Consider the following 22,500-nt stretch of genomic DNA (forward strand, 5'->3'; position numbering starts at 1 on the left):
AAGAGCTATTCAAGTTAAAAAAACAACAATCTAAATAACATGCAATCGGATCTTTGTAAACTAGATATGGAATCTTGTGTAAAAGAATGAAGCAGAATATCAAAAACTAAGAAAGGCACTCCAAACTTACTCTTCTCAAGATGTTCCTCCACTTTGGCTTCTGTCTTATTATATATAGGAGGAGACCCTGAAATAAAGGAGAATTTAATAGGTTTTGAATATATCAAACCCTAGGTATTCAAATCTAAGTAATAATGCTCAAACGCAGCAAGCGTTCTTCTCTTTGTTTTTTTTTTTTTTTCCTTTGTCTGATACAGTCTAGTAACAATGAAATGACACTTCGAGGAGGTTAGAGTGTTGCCATATTTCCTAGCACAAATTTATCTCTTATCATGGAAAAGAGATAATCTAGTAGATGTGGCATTTTAATTTTGAAGGGCATTGCCAAATCTTGGATTAAATACTAATTGATTGATCATAAATGTGGCATTGCCTGTAATTAATGAGGATGGACAAAGGGAGACCTCGCACCAAAGAGTGCCATAGACTACTACTCCTCTGAAACACAGGTTTTGAAGGATTTCTTTATAAAAATTTAGATTCCTCAATTAAGTCACTTAGAGAGAAAATAAGTATGGCCTTATTCCAGGATTGCAATCTCACTATTTGAAATGGAATATACCAATAGCTAATTCTTATATGCTAACAACACAACTGTGGCAAAAGAGAGTTGCATGGTATCTTTTTGCAGTATACGTTTTAAGAGATTAAGAACATAATACTATGATCTACTAAAGACTAATTGGCTGGAAAAACTAGGCAAGTTCCTCATCTTGTGGTGTTAATAAGAGTATTTCATTAGGAATCTGCGTACAGTTATCAAATGTAATATCTATTATTGCAGGAGAATAAGTCTTTGATAAAAATGACGTATTCAGACACAAAAATATTTGGTAACCCATGTACATGAGCTGGATTTTCAACTGAAGTCCAGGAAAATGAAACTTACCATTGCAAAAATGCAGATGAAATTCATCTTCAATAAGACGAGTTTCATCTTCAACTTCACATGCGTACTGTCCCATAGCTGTGGGAACGACGTTGGCAAAAGGGATTCCAGAACAATTCTCGACGGTATAGCTTGGTCGAGTATTACCTTGAAGGATTCCGTGAGCTGACGGGTAATAAAAATATTAACTTCAGGTATATGGATTGTCTACAGCTTGTAAAATACATTTCCATTGACTATAAAAGAAACAAAGTTAGAATTGATTATAGATTTTATTTCACGAAAGACTAGTTTTGATTTTTTTTTTCAAGTAATATTCATCTCTGAATCTATCTGCTGTCTATCTTTCTATCTATCTTTAAGCATGTATGATACTGACTTGCCTAATACAGAAAAAAAGGAATTGTGAAATAGCAATGCACTGGACCAGCAGAGGATATTTGTTTAGTGTTATTTCAACCTAATATATTCCCTTACAATAACTTTATCATCATCTCTTCTTACCTGTACACGACCCATTTGCAGAACAGTCATAGATCAGCTGATTATGTAGAAAACACCGGAATGCTTTATTTTTAACAGGTTGATCACCAAACCTTAGTTGTAGGCAAAAACCATCATAATTAGGCCTAGACTGACTTACACAGTCTGTCGGTTTCCCTTTGTACTCAAGATTCACTTTCAAAGACTCTTCATCATCAGATTTTCCTCCTTTACAAAATGTCAAGTTAAAAGAAGCCTTCAAACGTTTTGTAGTAGTATTACTTATGACTATGTACTCTCCAGTGAGATTCTCATGGATATTGGCAAAGGGAATTCCTTCACACCCTTCCGAAGCTTCTTGCAGACGCGTATTTTTGTAAAGTGCACCGTGGTCTGGAAGAGGGAATATAAAAAAGCTACAATCATAACGTTTCCAGGTAAGAGGCTGCTTTTAAATACATGTGTGATGCATCATGTTCTAGAATTGGAAGCATACAAACGTTAAGCACTCTAGTCTTTTCATCAAAGATTGATGTTAGAATCTCCTATGGCCAAGGATGAAGTGCCATTGCTTAATAATGTGTCATTACTAATGTAAAATCATAATTACCTACAACATAAAGCCAATTATCATTACCTGTGCAAATACCTGAGGAAGAGCAATTACGAACAATATTCTGATTCAGGTAGACCTTGATACTGGGCCTTTCGGAAAGTATCCCTGATAGTTTGAGTGCCAGGCAATAATCACCGTGCAAGTCAATATCCACACAATCTACCACTTCTTCTTTGTTCTGGAGTACTAGTTTTAAGGAGTCCACATCTGTTAAAAATTGAGATTTTTCTGAATGATGGGAAATATTCTTGTTGGAAAGTAACTATAAAAGGGACAGATTGTATGCAAATTTAAGGCACTGTTTTGAAAAGTTCTTAATGATGATCTTTATTATTGATAGTTCAAGAATAAAAGGTTACATCATTACTAGGTTAGACAAGGTTACAGCAGGAAGAAGTATTATCACTAAATTCTGTAGTATTAAGATTCTTAAGTACTAACTCTGCTACTTCAGTTGACATACAAACAGATGAATGCATTTGGACAAATGCTCCTCGACTCACATTATGCTCCACCTTGAGCTATGACCACCTTCAAACTTTAATCTCTATTCTAACTATTTTTTGAATAATTTTCTTTTAGTTTTTATTCTGCTCTTTACATTCTGTTTTAAAGCATAACTACCTCTAATCTTCTCTTTTGCGCCCAGAGATCAAACACTTTCTGTTAGTGTCATCGTGACTCTTCAAGCGACTATGTAGTGCCAAGCAAGACTTCGATCGCTTCAACTCATTCACTTCACAAACTACAGTATGTTTCATTCCTTTGCTACACAAGTTTCATGTATGATTTATTAATGTTTGATCCAACAACCTGGCACTAGATTCAGTAGCTTACCTAGTACTACATCAAGTACCAACTGTTTCTGAAAAAGTCTTTAGCTCAAACTTTTGTAAATTTTACTCTTTACCTCTAACTCTTGAAAATTTTATTTTAAACAACGAATCTTTCCCACTTTGGCTGCTAGTAAGCTCTTTTATAGGGCAATGCAGGTTTTCATCGCTCTTAACTATGTATATTTTGAAGACTTAGTCTGCTCTAATATAAAATCTAAATTACTGCCTGCCTCTAAATTCTAACTCTTTGTTATGTCTGCCTGTAATTTTTTATAGATTTATGTCTACCTCTGAAATCGCCACTGAAGTTTTTACTACCCATGGACTCTGTCAACAGTGATTTCCTTTCACCCTGAACTAAAGCTTTAACTGCCTCAATCATACGCTAATGCCATGCTGTTTCAAGAAATAACTGATGTAGCTCTGAGTGATCTCTTGTTGTTTTGTCAACTTCTAGTCTTTTACAATAAATCCCTAGCTAGTTCTGTTTCTTCAAGCTCTGGTAAAAAACTCTACCATTCTTTGAAAATTATACATAAACTAGAGCTGCTTCCCAACTCCCGAATGTCTATTCATAAATTCATTCCGTCTGAAACATTTACTAATAAATGTTAACAGTACTTTGGTTTACCAATACACTAAAGCTGCCTCTATGGCTTACTTACAACATGACTGGATTAAACTTTAGTCATAAACCTTTGCAATTTGCTAGTCCCATTTATGAATTTTGGCTGTTACCTCTAAGATGTTCTAGTTACCTTCAATTTTAAAACACACAAACTCAAACTTTCATTTCTCTGTTTAATACCTCTCACATGCCAAAATGTATATTTAATCTAATATCACTAAATGAACCAGAAATATTTAATTACATTAACTTTTGACATTAGTTGGAGTTAAATTTCCAAGATATACCAGTGCTGATAAAATCTCAGTTAAGGCAGGCTTTCCCACAAAAAAAAAAAAACATACTTTTGTATATTCAGTTCAGTTCAATTGCTGGGTGGAGGGATTCGCCTTTCCTTCGGCACCTCCTTAGTTTTCTTCTTTATTCTAGTACTTTTATTTTCTTCTTTTTTTTTACATTTGATATATGCATATATATATATATATATGTATATATATATATATACATATATATGTATATATATATATATATATATATATATATATATATATATATATATATATATATATATATATATATATATATGTATATATATTCCTACAAAGCTGGTCTGGTGTAGAGTAAATACAGTAGTTTATTAATGATTTTATTTATATTTTATTTGTTCATTGAAATGAGGATAGCCAGCCCGTAAAATGAGCTCCTCTCATGTAGGTGTGTTATGTAAATTTCGTAAGACTTTCGTCGTTAATTTCACTGTATTTCTAATTCAAGTTAGTATATGTAAATTTGCGTTATCTTAAGAATTAACCTTTTATTTTACGTATTTTTGTTACTAAGTCTTACCTAATATGTTTGAGAGTGTTATTTGATCATACAGGATATGAACAAGGGCTTGGGTAATATTCTTTCATATTCTATGAGGTATTGCATCATGTTTGAGAGAGAATGTTCAGTACCATGTGCTTTAGAAACTTTGCGAAGGACCTAGGATAGGATGTTATCTTTTTTTATTTCGGGGACAGAGGGTGAGCGGAGCTAGCTGGGAGAGTCGTCTCGTGGGTGCGTTGGTATGCATCTGAGAGTTGCCTGAAAACCCCTGATTTGCTTCTTGAAATTTTTATCTAGTTGGAAACTGTGACGCCCTTAGGCCAAGGCCCACACCTTTCCCAAATCCTTTGGAAATCTCTGGAAGGAGCTAAATTTTATATATAAGGTAACACCAAGGTTACAGAGACAGATAGGGAATGCAGCCTTAAGACAGACAACTTCCCCTCTCTCCCTCTCGCATGCAGCACAGTGTATAGTTTTAAAAGTGTTCAGTACATATAGTGTGTCCTCTCCTAAGTGACTCTGTGCCCAAAAGCAAATCGTGTGTTGAAAAGATACGTAAGACGAAACGGTGATTTTGAATTCATTGTATTAGGGTGAGTGTTGTCATTGTGTAAAGTTTTTGTAACTGGCCCTGTAGTAAGGTTAGGTATTTTGTATTGTGATCTGGTTATCTATTTTTCACTAAGTATCAAACTTGAATATTGTATTATTCATATTTAATTTCAAGCTTTTGTGTGATTTATTTAGATTTAATATCTAAAGTCAAGTGTTTATATATTTTTCAGATCATAACAATTTTGTCTTAATCTAAATTTTGTTCAGTCTTAATTTTTTTTGAATGATTCATTTTGTTTTTATGTAAATTCTTTTCAAAGTGTTGTAATTTATATAGAATATATATCTATTTTTGTAAAGAGTATAATATTCCAATCATCATTGTTTAGAATAGTTTGCTCATATCCTGTTAAGAGCTACAGTAAATTTTAAATAATTCTTAAGAGTAATTACTCTGTTTAGTTTTAAGTGTACTGAAGAGACCTTTGGATATTCAGTGTTTTATATATTGCTGTCTGGGAGTTATTCAACTGTCTCAGAATTCGTGTATAAATATTTTAAAGTGTAACCGTTCTTAATGTAAAATCAAACAGAGGAGTTTAGAATTCAAAATGTTGATTAACTTGCCAGCCATAGTATACATTATATCATATGTTTGGTTCCAAGTCACGAGCCATAGTATAATATATTTTTGGTGCCCAGACCCTGGAGCCATAAGTGTATAATATATTTTTGGTGCCCAGACCCTCGGGATTGAGCGAGCCTGTTTTAAATATTGGTGATAACAGGGCCGTGTTTTGATTGAAATTTTGAACAAATTCAGTGTTGATAAGATTTTGTGTAGAATTTGGATATATTTTTGTGATGGGAATTTAATATTTTTAAATTACAAGATGGCACAGTTTAATATTCAAGAGTTTTTGTATAACCCAAGTTTTCAGGAATTGTCAGAAGCTAATGTAACTAAAGCTCAGTGGCTCTATCTTAATGGCATGTGGGATGATTAGGGCCCAAATCAAGCGTCTAGCCTTAGAAGTGTTGATAAATTCAGGAAAGTTGTTGGAATAAAATATGTGGCAGCTCATGAACTGTTGGAGGAAGCTTAGGAAGATTTTCTAGCGAAGCAAAGACTAGTTGACCCTCAAACTGAAGGCATGAAAGCAGATAAGGATGTAGAGACTGAGATTCAACGCATTGTAGCAGAGGAGAATTTGATCAAGTTGAAGATGATAGAAAGGGAGAGGGAAATGGAAGCAAGACGAGAAGAAGAAGAGAGAGAAGAAAGACGACTTGCAAAAGAGATGGAAGCAAGGGAAATTGCAAGACAAGAAGAAAAAAAGAGAAGACAGGAAGAAGAGAGAGAAGAAAGATGACAGGATAAAGGAATGGAAGCAAGGCGAGAAATAAAAGAGATAGAAGAAACGAGGTATGCGCGGGAATTAGAGCTGTTGCACGCCCATGCACAGTTTCCCATGCAAGCCGAGGCAGCCCCTGCTAAGCACAATCCAGTGTTTAATGTGTCGGAAGCCCAGAGGTTAATTCCAAGGTTCACAGAAGAGTCTCCGGATGAGTTCTTCAATCATTTTGAAACGGTCGCAGTGACGATGAAATGGCCAGAAGATAAATGGCCTGTGTTATTGTAGAATGTGCTCTTTGGGAAGGGGCGCAGTGCTTACTTATCCTTATCTTAGGATGGAGTATAAAGAGGTGAAGAGCAGCATGCTACAAGTGTATCAGATGACCCCTGAATACTATAATGAAAGATTCCGAAGTTTGAGGAAGGATGAGAAAAGGACTTTCCTGGATTACGCTTATAAGGTACGACGATGTTTTAAGAGATGGACAGAGGCTGCAGACGTAAAGGAAATGGCTAGAAGAATTGATAATACTAGAGCAGTATCTACGAGGAATTCCTGAACACATTCGAACGTACTTGAGAGAGAGAGAGAGAGAGAGAGAGAGAGAGAGAGAGAGAGAGAAGTGAAGAAACTTGATAAAGCCGCTTCTCTGAGTGAAGATTACAATATTATCAGTCATAAACCCTCTTCGGGCATGAAGTTTCAACCGTCGTTCCGGCCAAGTGTCAAGTATTCGCCAAACCATGGAAACCAGTACGATAATAACTACGGGAACAAGTTCAACAGTTACAACGGAAGTAGCAGTGGTACTGTCCCTAAGCATAATGCGATAGTACCACAGCAACTAACGTCACATCGTCCTTCTTCAAATATCGTGAAAGACGTGCAGAATGTTGATATTGTCTGTTTTAAGTGTGGCAAGATAGGCCATATTATTAAGGAATGTTGGTCAAACCAAGCGAAAGCATTTGCCCAAGTGCTTAAAGATAATTCAACGTCACAGAATGCGAAGACGAAGAAGCAATCGGGAAAAGATGGAGAGGGAAATGAACCAGCCAACGTTTACACGATGAACAGAACAAACCCAACGTTGATGCCTTTAAACCCTATATTTATGAAGGTATGTAGGCAGTGAGCGAACCCTGGTCAGGATATTGCCCAACACAGGCTGTAACCATAGTGTGGTGGTACGAGTAGTACACCCGTTGGTGGAACAGTCTCTCACAGAAGACTCAGTTATTTTGAAGTGGAAAGGGGGTGAGGATGCTACCCGTATTTGTCATTTAAAACTGTCATGTGAGTTGGTGACAGGTAATTTTGACTTTGTGGTAAAGTATTCATTGGCTGTTGAAGGAGTAGACATCCTGCCTTCTGGGTAATGAGATTGGTAGAGCGCCGTTTGTGCCTTGTTCCATTGTAACGGAGACACCTTTGAAGTATAGTCCTACAACTGAACTCAAGAAGGACTACTTGTCTCTGTTTCCTAGTTGTATTAGGACTAGGAGTATGAAGAAGAAAGTGGCTGCTGAAGAATAAAAAGAAATTAAAGGAGCAATGAACTTGGAGGATTTATTTACAGAAGAGGAGGATTCCCTTGATGGTACACAAGAAAACTCCCGAATAGGCCTGAGTGAAGAGGAATGAGAGATGAGAGGACAAGAGGACAAAGAAGAAAAAGAAATCGAAGGAGTGATGAACTTAAAGGATTAGTTTTCCAAAGAGGATTCCCTTGACGGCATGTCAGAGGAGAACTCCCGAGTAACCCCGAGCGAAAAGGAACGACAGACAAGTGGAAAAGAGGACACAGAAGAAATAGAAATCAAAGGAGCAATGAACTTGTAGGATTTGTTTTCTGAAGAAGAGGATTCCCTTGATGATATGCAAGAAGAGAACTTAGGAGTAGGCACAAGTGAAGAGGAATGACAGACGAGCAGACAAAAGGATAAAGAAGAAAAAGAAATTGAATGGGCTATGAGCTTGCAAGATTTGTTCTGCGAAGAAGAGGATTCCCTTGATGGTAAGCAAGAAGAGAACTCAAGAGTAGGCCCGAGCGAAGAGGAACAACAGACGATCGGACAAGAGGATAAAGAAGAAATGGATTTGGAAGAAATAGAAAATTCAACATTAGAAGTAGGACAAGTGAGTAGGAAAAAGCTGATAGGATTGTTACGGATGGATGCAACGTTAACAGAGTTATAGTACCATGTGTTGGACGAGCCGGAGGCACTGCAGTCTCCGACCTGTTATTATCTTAAGGATGGATTGCTTATGAGGAAGCATAGACTCGCCGATATCCCTGGGAATGCCGAATGGGGGATATATTGGCAGATATTAATTCCCGCACCTTTGAGAAGACAGGTAATTGCCGTCGTGCACGAGACGGGACATACGGGGATAAGGAAGACGACGGAGAAGACAATGAAACACTTTTTCTGGCCTGGCATGCATAAGGATGTGAGCCAGTTTTGCCGTGCATGTCACGTATGTCAGACGGCTGAAAAGCTCAATGAGTGCATCAAGGAAGCTCCCTTACGCCCGATGGAAGTACGAGGAGAACCCTTCAGGAAAAAGACCAAAGAAAATATTAGCAGAAAAATGGATGGATCGAGAGGAAACAGAAGGAGAATATGTCAAGAATTCGAGGAAAAGTATCGGTGAGATGAGAAAATTTTCCCTAGAAGGCATGAAGACGACGAGCCAAGGACGAAAAAAAAAGGTTTGGTAGAAAGAGTATGAATAGACAGGTTAGAGGGCCCTTCAGTAAAGGACCAAAGAAAATGTTGGCAGGAAAATGGAAGGATCGAAAGGTAACAGACGAAGGAAATGTCGAGGATTTGAGGAAAGCAATAGGTGATATAAGGAAATTTTCCCTAGAAGACGTGGAAACGAGTCAAGGACGGATGAAGAAAAGGTTTGGTGTGAAGAGTATGAACTGACAGTTTACGGTAGGATAGCAGGTGTTGGTCTCCGCATCGGAAAGGAGATTCCCTCTCGCCAATGAGTTCCCAGAACCATCCCAGATTTTGGAGGAATCAAGATATTAGGAAAAAGGAAAAATCTGAGGAAGGCCATATCAACTTCGAAACTGATAATTCAAGCACTGGATTTCACCGAGAAATTCCTTATCCAAGTAGATGCGTCAGATGACGGGATTGGAGCTGTCTTATTGCAAGAGGACAAGGAAGGAATTCTTCACCCTACATGTGTTATGTCGTCAAAGCTGAAGAAGCAGCAAGGAGTTGACTCGACAGTTAAAACGGAACTGCTGGCGCTGATCGCAGCAATGAACCAGTTTTTAATTTACGTAAATCGACCACAGAATGAAATTACGTGTTCTTGGATTTCAATCCTTCAACTTTTGTGAATAAGATTAAAAATAATAATCAAAGGATAAGTAGGTGGTCATTATGTTTGCAACCATATTGTATTAATGTAAAGAATATATCAGGTAAAGATAACGTGGTTGCAGATTATTCATCTCGGGCTGAATTGATGAATTCAGGCCTGAAATAGATAACCTTTTTTAGGGGGAGCTATCTTACGAAGATGGTCTAGTGTAGAATAAATACAGTAGTTTATTAATGATTTTAGTTATATTTTATTTGTGCATTGAAAAGAGGATAGCCAGCCCGTAAAATGAGCTCCTCTCATGTAGATGTAGGTGTGTTATGTAAATTACGTAAGACATTCATCGTTAATTTCATTGTATCCTAAATTCAAGTTAGTATATGAAAATTTATGTTATTTCTAAGAATTAACTTTTTATTTCACATATTTTTGTTACGAAGTCTCACGTAATCTGTTTGGAAGTGTTATTTGATCATACACAATATAAAGAAGGGCTTAGGTAATGTTCTTCTATATTTTATAAGGTATTGCATCAGGTTTGAGAGAGAATGTTCAGTACCATGTGCTTTGGAAACTCCGTGAAGGACCTTGTGATAGGATGTTATCTTTCTTTTTTATTTCGGGGACAAAGGGTGAGCGGAGCTAAATGGGAGAGTCATCTCGCTGGTGCGTTGGTATGCATCTGAGAGTATTCTGAGAACCCCTGATTCACCTCTTGACATTTTTATCTAGTTGGAAACTCTGACGCCCTTAGGCCAAGGCCCCCCCGTTTCCCAAATCTTTTGGAAATCTCTGGAAAGAGCTAGGTTTTATATACAAGGTGTTGGGTCTAAGGCTAGGAGGGTTCGGGAAATGATAGTAAGTGTGGTTTTGTATCTTCATTGCAACTGATTGACAGCAGAAGGAAATACAGATAGCCCGTGATGTGAGCAATAACGTCATTTATGTGGGTGGCGCTCAGGCGCTACAAGCAGCCTCATCTTAACACATCTTACATCTCCCTCCCAAAATATTACGAGGAGGGTATTACTTTCAAAACTTATAAACGGCAATATCAAAAGCAGATATGACAAACGAAATGCTCAACATTCTTAAAGAAAAACATCAGACTTGTATGGTAAATCATAATAGTAATAATTAATGGTAACATTATGATGAATGAGAGAGAGAGAGAGAGAGAGAGAGAGAGAGAGAGAGAGAGAGAGAGAGAATGAGAGAGAGAGAGAGAGAGAGAGAGAGAGAGAGAGAGAGAGAGAGAGAGAGAGAGAGTTGAGAATGCAACATCAACATGAAATCTCATGGAGAATATAATTTTGCTATTATGAAATCAATGCACGTGTAAGTGCAGTAAAACAATATAATAAATATTTTCATTTTATGAATGCAGAATCAAAGCCAAGATAATTACTTATACATAATCGTTCATCCAGACTTGGGCCTCTCTCTTCCTTGGAGCCCATACCTGTGGCGCTGATGGAGGAAAAGTAGGCTTATGAGCCACTTCGTCGTCGGCAGGACTGGCTCCTTTTGTCTAATTGATGGGCAGTTCAGTGACCTTAAGGTGTCTTCTGTTCCTTATTGATGGATGGCCACTACCATGTAGTCTTACTATGTACTGTCTATGAGGTCATTGCTCGACTATGATTCCCAGCCTGTTCCAGGCCTTAGTCATCTAGTTCTGAACCCTAACGTGCATGCCTGTCTGTAGGGGCGTTAGCCTCCTGTCGGTGCCGCTTTCAATTATCTTCTCCTTTTTCTCTTCTACCTGAAGTTCTCTTTTTCTAATGGATTTTATTCCACTGGTGGTCTATCATATAGTTGAGTTTTACGGTCAGTACACCATCGTGTAGCTGTCACCTAGTTGCCAATTGTGCCCGCTGATACTAGTTCTAATTATTCGCTTTGCGGACATGACTGCGGCCTCGGCTCTTCCATTTGATTGCGGGTAGTGGGCCGATGATAGGCGTACGTCAACTCTCCATCTCCTGTAGAAGGCCATCATTTCTTCGCTCACCAGGTTAATGCCACTGTCCCTAGATAACTGTTCAGGTGCTCCTCATCAAGTGAAGTAATACCTAAGTTTTTTCATGACCTTTGCAGACGAGGTGCCATTAGGGAAGCGGGCTATTTCTAGCCAGCTTGTAAGCCTGTCACAATATGCCATATACCTGTGACCCTCAAGCTGAAACAGGTCCATGATAGTCTGTTGGAATGGATACTCTAGGGCAGGGGTCATTTTCATGACTTCCACAGGCAATGATGGTGAGTGGGTGTCGCACGATGTACACTGTGAACGATGATGCTGTAGGTCACCTTCAATGCCAGGCCAATAGACCGAGTGTCTTGCTCTTCTCAACATTGTATCTAGGCCTTAATGTCCAGCATGAAGGTTGGCAGTTATCTGATAGCGGAGCCCTTCGGGAATGACAAGGCGGATGCAGTTATCGTTGAGGCAGTATGTGACCAGGTTGCCAGATAGACCTTCTCTAATGCAGTAGAATGACCTGAAACATGCAATTTCTTGAGATTTCTGCAGTCACTCGAGCGACTAGTAGCTGATATGCTGGGTCGTCTAGGACTGCCTCTTCTACAGTTTTCTCGTCTATGGTGCACTGCTCCTGTAGGTTTTCCGTGATTGCTGATACCATAGCAATCAGTAATTCTTCGTTTAAGCTCGCATCCTGTCTATCTGGCGGTGTCTTCAGGGCAGGAAATCGAGAGAGGAAATCAGCAGCATGATTTATCTTGCCTGGTAGGTATTTAACATTGAAATTATTCAATAATGTTTTCTCCTTTAATTTAAATAGGCTGGGGTTGGTGATATTGCCGAAACTTCTATTGCTTAGTAATTTGACTAAAGGGCGGTGGTCCGTGACAATGATTAAGTTCGGGCAGCCCAATAAGAATAATCGGGCCTTTTTTAAGCACCAGGCCACCGCAAGGGCTCCTCCCCCCCATAGCTGCATACCCAGACTCGGCGGGCGTGAGGAAACGAAGTGCTAATCTGGAGGATGACTGCAACAGTCGGCCGCAGGTTGTCATAGTAGCTGAGGCTGTCCTTGGCCAACTTGCAGATGGTGTCTTGCATTTGACGAATCTTCTTATGAAGGTGCTCATCCCAATAGACCTGTTTGCCTAAGTGCTTCTTCAGTAGGTTTCTAAAGTGGGTCCTGATGGATGCTGTTGTCAAGAAGGGGGCCAGATGATTGACAAAACCATACCATGACCTGATGTCAGATATTGTGGGCTTTTTGGGCATAGAAAACCTTTTGATGGCATATAAACAATCTTCTGAAGGCTTGTAGGAGTCCCAACCGACGTCAAACCCGACAAATTCCACTTCTTTCTTACAGAACTTCAATTTTTCTGGTTTCAAAGTGATGCCTTTATATGCACAGACTACAAGGAAGTCATAAATAATCTTGCTCCTAGGGGAAGCAAATGAGGATCGTCTCGGCGGTGGTGCCTTGCTGTTCTATGGTTATTACTGTAGGTCCTCTTTTTCTCTGTATTCACTGTGTCATGTTGGGTCTAAGGCTAAGTGGAGTCGGGAAATGATAGTCAGTGTGGTCTAGTGTTTTCATTGCAACTGATTTACATCGGAAGGAAATACAGATAGCCCGTGACGGGGACAATGACGTTACTTATGTGGGCGGCGCTCAGGAGCTACAAGCAGCCTCATCTTAACGCATCTTACAAAAGGCAACACCAAGGTTACAGAGATAGATAGAGATAGAGAATTGCAGCCTTAAGACAGACAACTTCCCCTCTCTCCCTCTCGTACGTAGCTCAGAGTATTGTTTTAAAAGTGTTCAGTACATATTGTGTGTCCTCTCCTAAGGGTCTCGGTGCCCCAAAGCAAATCGTGTGTTGAAAAGATAAGTAAGACGAAACGGTAATTTTGAATTCATTATATTAGGGTGAGTGTTGGCATTATGTAAAGTTTTTGTAACTGGCCCTGTGGGAAGGTTAGGTATTTTGTATTGTGATCTGGTTATCTATTTTTCATTAAGTATCTTATTTGAATATTGCATTATCCAGATTTAATTTAGAGCTTTTGTATGATTTTCATTGCAGTATGTTTTTTGTCTTAGTCTAAGGTTTATTCAGATTTAATATTTGAAGTCAAGTGTTTATATAATTTTCAGATCATAAAATTTTTGTCTTAATCTAAGTTTTGTTCAGTCTTAATTTTCTCGAATGATTAATTTTGTTTTTATGAAAATTCTTTTCAAAGTGTTGTAATTTATATAGAATATTCATTTATTTTTGTAAAGTGTATTATTCCAATCACCATTGTTTAGAGTAGGAAGTTTTAAATAGTTCTGAAGAGTAATTACCCCGTTTAGTTTTGAGTGTACTGAAGAGACCTTTGGATATTCAGTGTTTTATATATTGCTGTCTGGGAGTTATTTACCGGTCTCAGAATTCGTGTTTTAATATTTTAAAGTGTAACAGTTTTAATGTAAAAGCAAATAAGGGAGTTAGGAATTTGAGATGTTGATTAACTCGCCAGTCGTAGTGTATATTATATTATCTGTTTGGTTCCCAGTCACGAGCCATAGTATAATATATTTTTGGCACCTAGACCCGGAAGCCATAATCGTATAATAATATATATTCTTTTCATTTCTCTATTCCTTCTTTCTTTGGTATGCTGCTTTCACAAGGCAGAAATTTTGTTTTGAATAAAGTAAAAAAAAATAGGTAAAATTGACTTTTTGGTAAAAAAAGAAAAAGAAATGTTCGTCACAGATTACTTGCAATGAGGCAAGACCTCTCTGCTTCAAGTTAATTTAGGAACCATTGTCAACTGATTACCTTAAGATACCGGAGCAGCTTTTGGATTTTGAGCCACTCTATTTCATATTTTATAGAAAATATTCTGTGCAAGATAAGGATCCAAACTCAAAGAATAATAATAATGTACAATAAATGTAAAATATGATTTTCTAGTATCATCGTATTATGTTCTTCCATATATTATTGATAGCAATAATTCAGATCTAATTGTAAAAAAAAAAGAAAAAAAAAAAAACACATTTATAATCACCTTCCTTTGTAGTGGGTGTTTGGTATATTTCGGAGGGTAGGCCTGTACGTTTTGTGGAAGCACCATCTGCAAAATATGACAAATGTGTATTTCATAATTAAATTACATATATATATATATATATATATATATATATATATATATATATATATATATATATATATATATATATCCATGATGAATCCTCCTATTACTGTTCATTTTTCAGTTTGATTAGGTAAAATGTCAGAAAAAAATTGAGTAGTTGTTAAATATTAAGAAATTACCTGAACCTCTTGAGCATTTCAACGTTTGGGAGTTAAACTTTGGGATATAAAGCTACCTTACCCATACCTATACCTATACCTTTTGGCATTAATAAAATATAATTATTGCAGAAATATTGCATATGAGAACTGATTATATTTTGATAAATTGATTAATAAAAAGATAAAGGAATTATAATACTTTACCTGCAGAAATAAATGATAATAAAAGGACGAGTTTAATTAGCCCTTTTCTCAAATTGATCATATCCATCTCGGTGATTTGGTTGAAAGATTCAGACATTCTGTAAAGAAAAATAAATCTCTTAAAACAAGAACTGATATGATTGATGTCTGTTTAGTTAGTCTTAGCCAAAAGGTTAAACTAGTCCTATCTTTGCTATTAGTGAAGTATTGTACTTGGCCTACTGGTTGCATTTGGGCAAGGACCCGTGCAGACCTTGCAAAGTTAATGCGATTCAGCCTACCAATTTCGTTTTCAATCTAAGGTTCCCAAACCGTCAAATAAGTCAATGTTACAGCTCAGAGAAACTAATAACCTCCAAGAATGCAATGCATCCTGTATGTAGTTAATTCTACCAGTCATGCCTTTTCCATCATAAGGTTCAATACTACACAGTATTATAGAAGCTTTATTCCAGCTGTGAGCAGGTTGGGGAATGATCTTTCTATTCAGTGCAACAGTTTTATGAGTAATCTCTTTTTCTGCACAGCATAGTCTCAGAAAAGTGAGTCTTACAAAATTCTAGCGGTGTGTAAGTGATGACGTCATCAACATGGTCGCCAAGCTATGTGCAGGCCTACTACCACCACATTCCATAAATAGTAACTTCTCAGGCATTTGTACTAGAAAGACGATTTTTTTTTTGCAAAATAGTGCTAATAAAATGAAGAAAGTATTTTATTCAAATATTTTTTCACTCAAATTTAATGTTTTGTCTGAAAATTTCACCCAAACTTAGAGAATCGACATTTAGCAAACGAAAATGACGATTTTCTATGCTTGAGTGAAATTCTCACAAGAACAATTAAAGTTGAGTAATAATATATTTAGATTAAATGATTTTTTAATTCTATTAGCAACATTTCTATAACAACAAAGTTCCCCTTTCAGGCACAAATGCATGAGAAGTTATAATTCATGGAATGTGGCAGCACACATAGCTTGGCGGCCATGTTGATGACGTCATCACATACACACCCACTACTTGTAATTTTGTAAGACTTTTTTTTTAAAGACTCTTATGTCAAATAGAAACAGAAATTACACATAAACATTTTGCACTCTTCGGATAAATGAATCCTGGCCTGGCTCTTGGACTAATAGTTTATACATAACAGGTTTATTTCAAAGTTGTTATCGATGTCAAGGTATTTTATGTTGTTAATTGCTTCTTATATATAGTGTATTCATTTCTTTATTTCCTTTCCTCACTGGACAATTTTGTCCTGTCGGAGCCCTTTACCTCATAGCATCCTGCTTTTCCAACTAGGTTGTAGCTTAGCTAATAATAATAATAATAATAATAATAATAATAATAATAATAATAATAATATGGAAACGGGGTCAATGTAATTCATATAAGGTTATAATAACCATAACTAAAATGATGTTTAAAATCTATAAAATTAGTCTTTTGAGAATAACATTGAACAAGATGAAGATAAATTTTTGATAATGATAAAGGAATAAAATATAATTATATTAATTAGTTGTGCATCCAAAACCCTACTCTTGCACCGCAAGTGTTTAACACATGCTAATACAATATAATACTATTGCAAATTTTTCATCTCCTGCTCTCTCCGCACTGATAATAGAACAACCTGTTTAAGCTTGCTATTGCATGTTTGAGATTGTTTTAATATTTTTAACATTCTTACTCTCAACTGCTAGTATATAAGCTCATTATCCGTTGAATAAACTTTGCTTGCATTCACCTTGCCTCTCTATTAGAACCTAACGTTATGTTGCCACATTGGTGAACACAAGATTGACTACTCCACACTGCCTTTTTTGCCCACCCACCATTCACCATACCCTTTTACAATGTCGCCCACCGAACCTGACTCTTGGACACATGCTGCCTCAATGAAACTGCCGTCCTTCGCCAGAGGAGAATCGTTTGCCTGGTTCCAGTGCACAAAAGTTCATTCCAAATCAAGGGGATAATTTGCTCAAGCAGCAAAGAAAACTATGCCCTTGCTGCGATCCCCAAGGACACTTTTCCAGAAATCTCCGATTGGCTTTGCGACAAACGGGACGCCCCAATAGAGTAGGATGTCCTTATAAAATACCTCATGGAACCGTACTCACTAACACCAGCTGCCTGTATAGCCAAGCTTTTACAGCTCTCTCAACAGCCGTTGGGGGAACAAAAGGCTTCGTTCACCCTAGGGATATGACCAATATCTCCTGAAACCTGCCGCAGATGGCTCTCCTCTAGAGAGGGGAACCTACTTTGTGCCCTTTGGGTAAGACACCTACCCAAACCTACTCAACACTGACTAAAGCCAACGTGAATGCTGTAAAACACAGACATTGACCCATGATGTACCAGAGCAGAGACAAAGCCGCCCACCACCACATATGCCAGCCCTTGCTCACGCACCAACCAACGACCTCTAGTCATTTGCTGATTTCCATCAGCCACAGTTCTGCTACTGTCATTCCAGATTCATGGCTGCTGCTAAGAAATGTGTGGACGATTGTCAGTGACCAAAAGGAATTCAAGGAGGCCATCGCTTGTGGCGGTTGCCTCCCCTGTCAATAATGTTTTCTTTTTACATGATGCAGGTACGGGTGTGCGGTTTTTGATAGACACTGGTGATTGCCATTCCCTTCTCCGAAAGTTACTTTCCAGGATACGACATAGCAATCTAAGCCTGCTGACGTCTGCCTGGTAGCTGCCAACGGATCTGAGATCCCCACCTATGAGTATGAGACACTCACTATATCGTTAGGGATAACCAAATACCATTGAAAATTCCTTGTTGCCGACGAAACATTACTATTACTGTGTTTGGATTTCCCCCTCCTGTTGATGTGGGCATCAATGATTAGTCAACGAAGACTTGTACATGTCGGCATCTCTTTAACCCTCCCCTCCGACCTTGTAGTCTACATCAGCGCACACACAGGGGCCTACACCAACCTCCTCATATCGTACCTGGAAGCATTCCTTCCTGAACTTCTCTAAACAAATATGGTTCCCACCAAGCATGGTATTTACCACCATATTAAGTTGATAAAGTCCCCAGTGTTTGCCAGATTCAGGCGTCTGGCTTAGGATCGTTTGGCAGGCACTAAACAAACGTTCGCTGAAATAGATGAAATGGGCCTTTGCCAAAAAGCCTCAAGCCCATGGTCGTGACAACACTTTGTCCTGAAGAAGGATATCTTCTTGCACCCTTGTGGGGATTATAGGCTTCTGAACATGCAGACCGAACCGGATCACTACCCCTTCCCAAACATCGCCGTCCTTACCTCGTACCTGCACAAAGCAAAGGTGTTCTCTACTCTTACCTCTTGAAGGGGCATTACCAGGTGCCCATGAACCCAGAAGACATCCCCAAGACTGCCATCAACACCCTCTTTGGTACTTACACATTAAATTACTCCTGTTTGGCATCTTAGGGGACCTCCCCTTTTGTGTATGTTATATGGACGAAATAAATGTGTTCTCTTTCTCCAAAGAGGAACACCTCCGTCACCCACGCATCATTCTCAACAGCCTACAACAGAACAGCTTAGTAGTCCGGTACGGCAAGTGTACCTTTGGTGCCAACAAAGCATCATTCTTAGGGTACCACATTACTCCTGAAGGCATCCACCCCCTCCCTCAGAAGGTATCAGCAGTTAAGAACTTCCCCACGCCCTCAACTGTCAAAGTACTCCAAGAATTCTTGGCTGTGATATTATATTATTACCGGTTCCTGCCAGCTATCGCTGCCACTCTTGCCCCCCCACTATGCATTGCTCAAGGGCAAGTCAAGAGACCTGAAGTGGAGTCCCTTCAAGAAGCAGCCTTCAGAAATGCAAAGAATGCCCTATCAACCGCTTCTGCTCTCACTTTTACTGTGCTACTTGCACCTCTCCTCTCCACTAATGTCAGTAATGTCACTATTGGTGCAGTACTTGAACAGGTAGTCAATGGCTCGCCCTGCCTATTGGCCTTCTTCTGTAGAAAACTGTCCATGGTTGAATCCGGCTACTCTACCTTCGACCGCAAATTGCTGGTGGTGCATTTGGTTGTTTGTCACTTTCACCACTTCTTGGAAGGTACGCCCTTCATCATTCGCACATACCACATGCCTGTAGAGTACTCCTTCACTCGACAGTCTGATGCCTGGTCTGCCCGTCAACGGTGATATCTCTCCACTGTGGTTGAATACAACTGCATCCTTCAACATGTCCCTGGGAGTATGAAACATGTTGCTGATATCCTTTCAAGAGACATATTGACCTGCATTCACCTGGGATTGGATTACAATGACTTGGCAGGAGCCCAACAGAAAGATCCAGAGTACCAAGTATGTAGGACATCCTGCACATCCCTCCGTTGGGAAGATGTTGCCCTCGATGATTCCAGCGCCACCCTCCTCTGTGACGTTAGTATTGGGAGACCACGACCACGGATACCTGCCCCCATGCGCCGACATGTGTTTGATTTCATCCATGGCCTCCGACTTCCCTCACGCCAATCTACTGCACAGGTGCTGAAGGTGAAGTTTATTTGTCACGGCATTACTAAGGATGCTAAGGATTAGTTTTGCGCCTATACTTCAAAAGTACATTGACACATGGGTTCAGGAGTGGGGTCCTTTCCTCAACCTCAGCGTCATTTTGCCCATACTCATGTTGACATAGTAGTTCCCCTACCCACATCACAAAGACACCGTTACTTGTTTACCATCATTGACCACTTCAATTGTTGGCCTAAATTCATTCCCATGCATACTGCAACATCTGCCTCAGGTACATCGACCTTACTCTCAGAGTGGATAGTGAGTGTTGGTATCCCTAAGCATATTACTTCTAACAGGGGTACCACTTTCACCTCTCAATTGTGGACATCATTAGTGAATCTCCTGGGTGTCACCATACATCAGACAACCGCCTACAGTCCTGCATCCAACGGAATGGTTGAAAATTTTTATGGCACCCTAAAAGCAGCTTTGATGTCTCACTGCAATGACTCCATCTGGTTTAATCAGATTTCCTGGGTCCTCCTAGGAATAAGAACCACTTCAAAGGACGCCCTGGATGTCTTGGCAGCTGAAATGGTGTAAGGCACGTCGCCATACACCATTTCAACTGGTCGTCCCAGTTGAATTTTTTCCGCCTGCAACCTCCTCAGAGAATCTCCAGCGCTAATGTCACATTGTGGGGAAATTTATTCCATGCTGCTAGACTTAGAAGCTCGCAGCATAGCAACACATACTGAAAGATTTGCACACTGCAATGCACATCTCCCTGTGGAATGACACTAGCAAGCCACCGCTGACACCTCCTTACACGGGCCCTTTCTCTCGTGATCCATTGCACACTGTAAACTTTCATAATCAACATTCGTTGCAAAGAAGTCTGGGTCTCTATTGATCACCTGAAACCTACTTATCTGCTGCAAGATGACCCATTTACTGTTTACCTTTCTAGAGCAGGGCACCCTATTTAACATGCATGTCTTTTTTAGTGGGTGTTTGATCCATGTACCCCATGTGTTTCATAAATGCTCATACAATGTAACGCTATTGCTTTTTGTTATCTCTTGCTCTCTCCGCACTGATAAAAGAACAACCTGTATAATCTTGCTATTGCATGTTTTAAATTGTTTGAAAATTTTGTGACATTCTTGTTGTTAACTGCTGGTATATAAGCTCGTTATATGTTGAATAAACTTTACTTGCATTCACCTTGCCTTTGTGTTAGAACCTAACAGTTACATTGCCACACTCTTGATAAATTTAGATAAATTTAGAGGGAATGCATACATCTCTGTATTTATAGTTACATTTCCATTATAAGCATTGTCTGTTTACCATTCTAAATTAATACTTTATCTTACAGCTCAAACTTATGCACAGACATGCACTCTCTATCAAATGTTGTAAATAACTTTGAGTATCTAACATCAAAAGACAATTAATGTTGTAAATAACTTTGAGTATCTAACATCAAAAGACAATTCCAACGGTTATATAGAGAACTTTCACCCTTTGTGTTGATTATCTCATAATTTATTAATGCAAGCTAAAGACTAATGGGGCATAGTATTTTTTTTTTTTTTTTTTTTTTTTTTGTGATGGGTGAGTGTGGGACATCATACCTAGTTGGTGACTATATTAAAATCATAGTATTTTTGGGTTCAGCATTTGCCGAAGTATTTCTTTTGTGGGTCATTGAGAATTATCAAAAATTAGGAGCATAAGTCAAAATTTACTCAAAGTCCCTCTCACATCTTCAGTTATTGTGAATTGTATATATTATAACATCAGTAATATATTATTTAATGTTTTGTAATAGTGATAAAACAGCGTTCCTTTGAAGCATTCACTCACAGTAGTCCGGCCATCCATGGCTAAGATGTGTCTCAAAACCATTATGGAATCTTTTCCAAATCTTTCTAAGAATGACAGTCCAAAGTGAAAGTTTGCCTAAGGTACAAAATGTTTTTGCTATCAAAACATAGACAGTCCGAGAATGGCAGTTCCAGGGAAGACTTTGCCTCAGGAACAAATATCTCCAAACACTTATGGAATCTATGTCAAGGTTGTCTGAGAATTACAACTGATGGCGAGGAGAAGTTTTGCCACAATATCAAAGATGAGTCCCAATTCTTTTATGAAATCCATAGCAAAGCTGTTCCTGATTGGCAACAGAAGAGGAAGTTACCGGAGAATGGTCACTGATGAAATCTACAGACAAGTTGTACGAAAATAGGATGGCAACCAAGGGGGAAGATCAACTGAAAGGGCAAACATGTGTCCTATAAAGAAAAATATAAATGACAAAAATGTCAAAGAATGCCCACTAAAAGTGATGGCATTTAAATCCATAGCAAAGCCACCTAAGAATGACATCCAAAGTTGACATGCCTCAGTCCTTTGTGTACGAACCCTTTGCATAGGAGCAATTGGGATGTACTCGAAAGTTTCCATTGCACAGTATGCAATTTTCAATGTATCATGTTATTAAGAATAAGAAAATATAAAATTGGATTTAACAAACCTTTACTTTAGTAACGGGATAATGTGATAAAATACAGATGTTAATATGCTGATTGGTGTCTAGTTTGGGGGAAGAGATGGTCGTTGTGGTCCATGTACAAAATTTGTTGAGCTCCAAAACTTCTATACTTTGTAACTGATCACAGACCAAACTCGAGTTGTCGTGGACTGGATAGAAATTGTCAGCGTCTTGATCAGAGGATTATGAAGTTTGCATAGACTGCTACCAAATGCCAAACTGTCACAGTTCACTAGTGACTAGTTAGCATCTAGTCTGGTATCAA

The 22,500-nt window shown here is 38.4% G+C and overlaps 1 protein-coding gene across 4 annotated transcripts in view; it reads right to left on the minus strand.

Annotated features, from left to right (window-relative positions):
• Nucleotides 1-22,500, minus strand: part of LOC137635384 (uncharacterized) — a 54,215-nt gene that overhangs the window by 14,664 nt on the left and 17,051 nt on the right. For all 4 annotated transcript variants that reach the window (XR_011042660.1, XM_068367851.1, XM_068367852.1 and 1 more), the window contains 6 exons: nucleotides 15,173-15,270; nucleotides 14,721-14,786; nucleotides 2,130-2,315; nucleotides 1,514-1,885; nucleotides 1,010-1,174; nucleotides 131-187 (listed from right to left, as the gene is read on the minus strand). Coding sequence is in view for 3 of the 4 variants with exons in the window: in XM_068367851.1 (XP_068223952.1) it covers nucleotides 131-187; nucleotides 1,010-1,174; nucleotides 1,514-1,885; nucleotides 2,130-2,315; nucleotides 14,721-14,786; nucleotides 15,173-15,269 (943 nt within the window). In the remaining variant the exon portion in view is untranslated. The remainder of the gene's footprint in view (nucleotides 1-130; nucleotides 188-1,009; nucleotides 1,175-1,513; nucleotides 1,886-2,129; nucleotides 2,316-14,720; nucleotides 14,787-15,172; nucleotides 15,271-22,500) is intronic.

Source organism: Palaemon carinicauda, unplaced genomic scaffold (genome assembly GCF_036898095.1).
Source record: "Palaemon carinicauda isolate YSFRI2023 unplaced genomic scaffold, ASM3689809v2 scaffold12, whole genome shotgun sequence".
Taxonomy (NCBI): domain Eukaryota; kingdom Metazoa; phylum Arthropoda; class Malacostraca; order Decapoda; family Palaemonidae; genus Palaemon; species Palaemon carinicauda.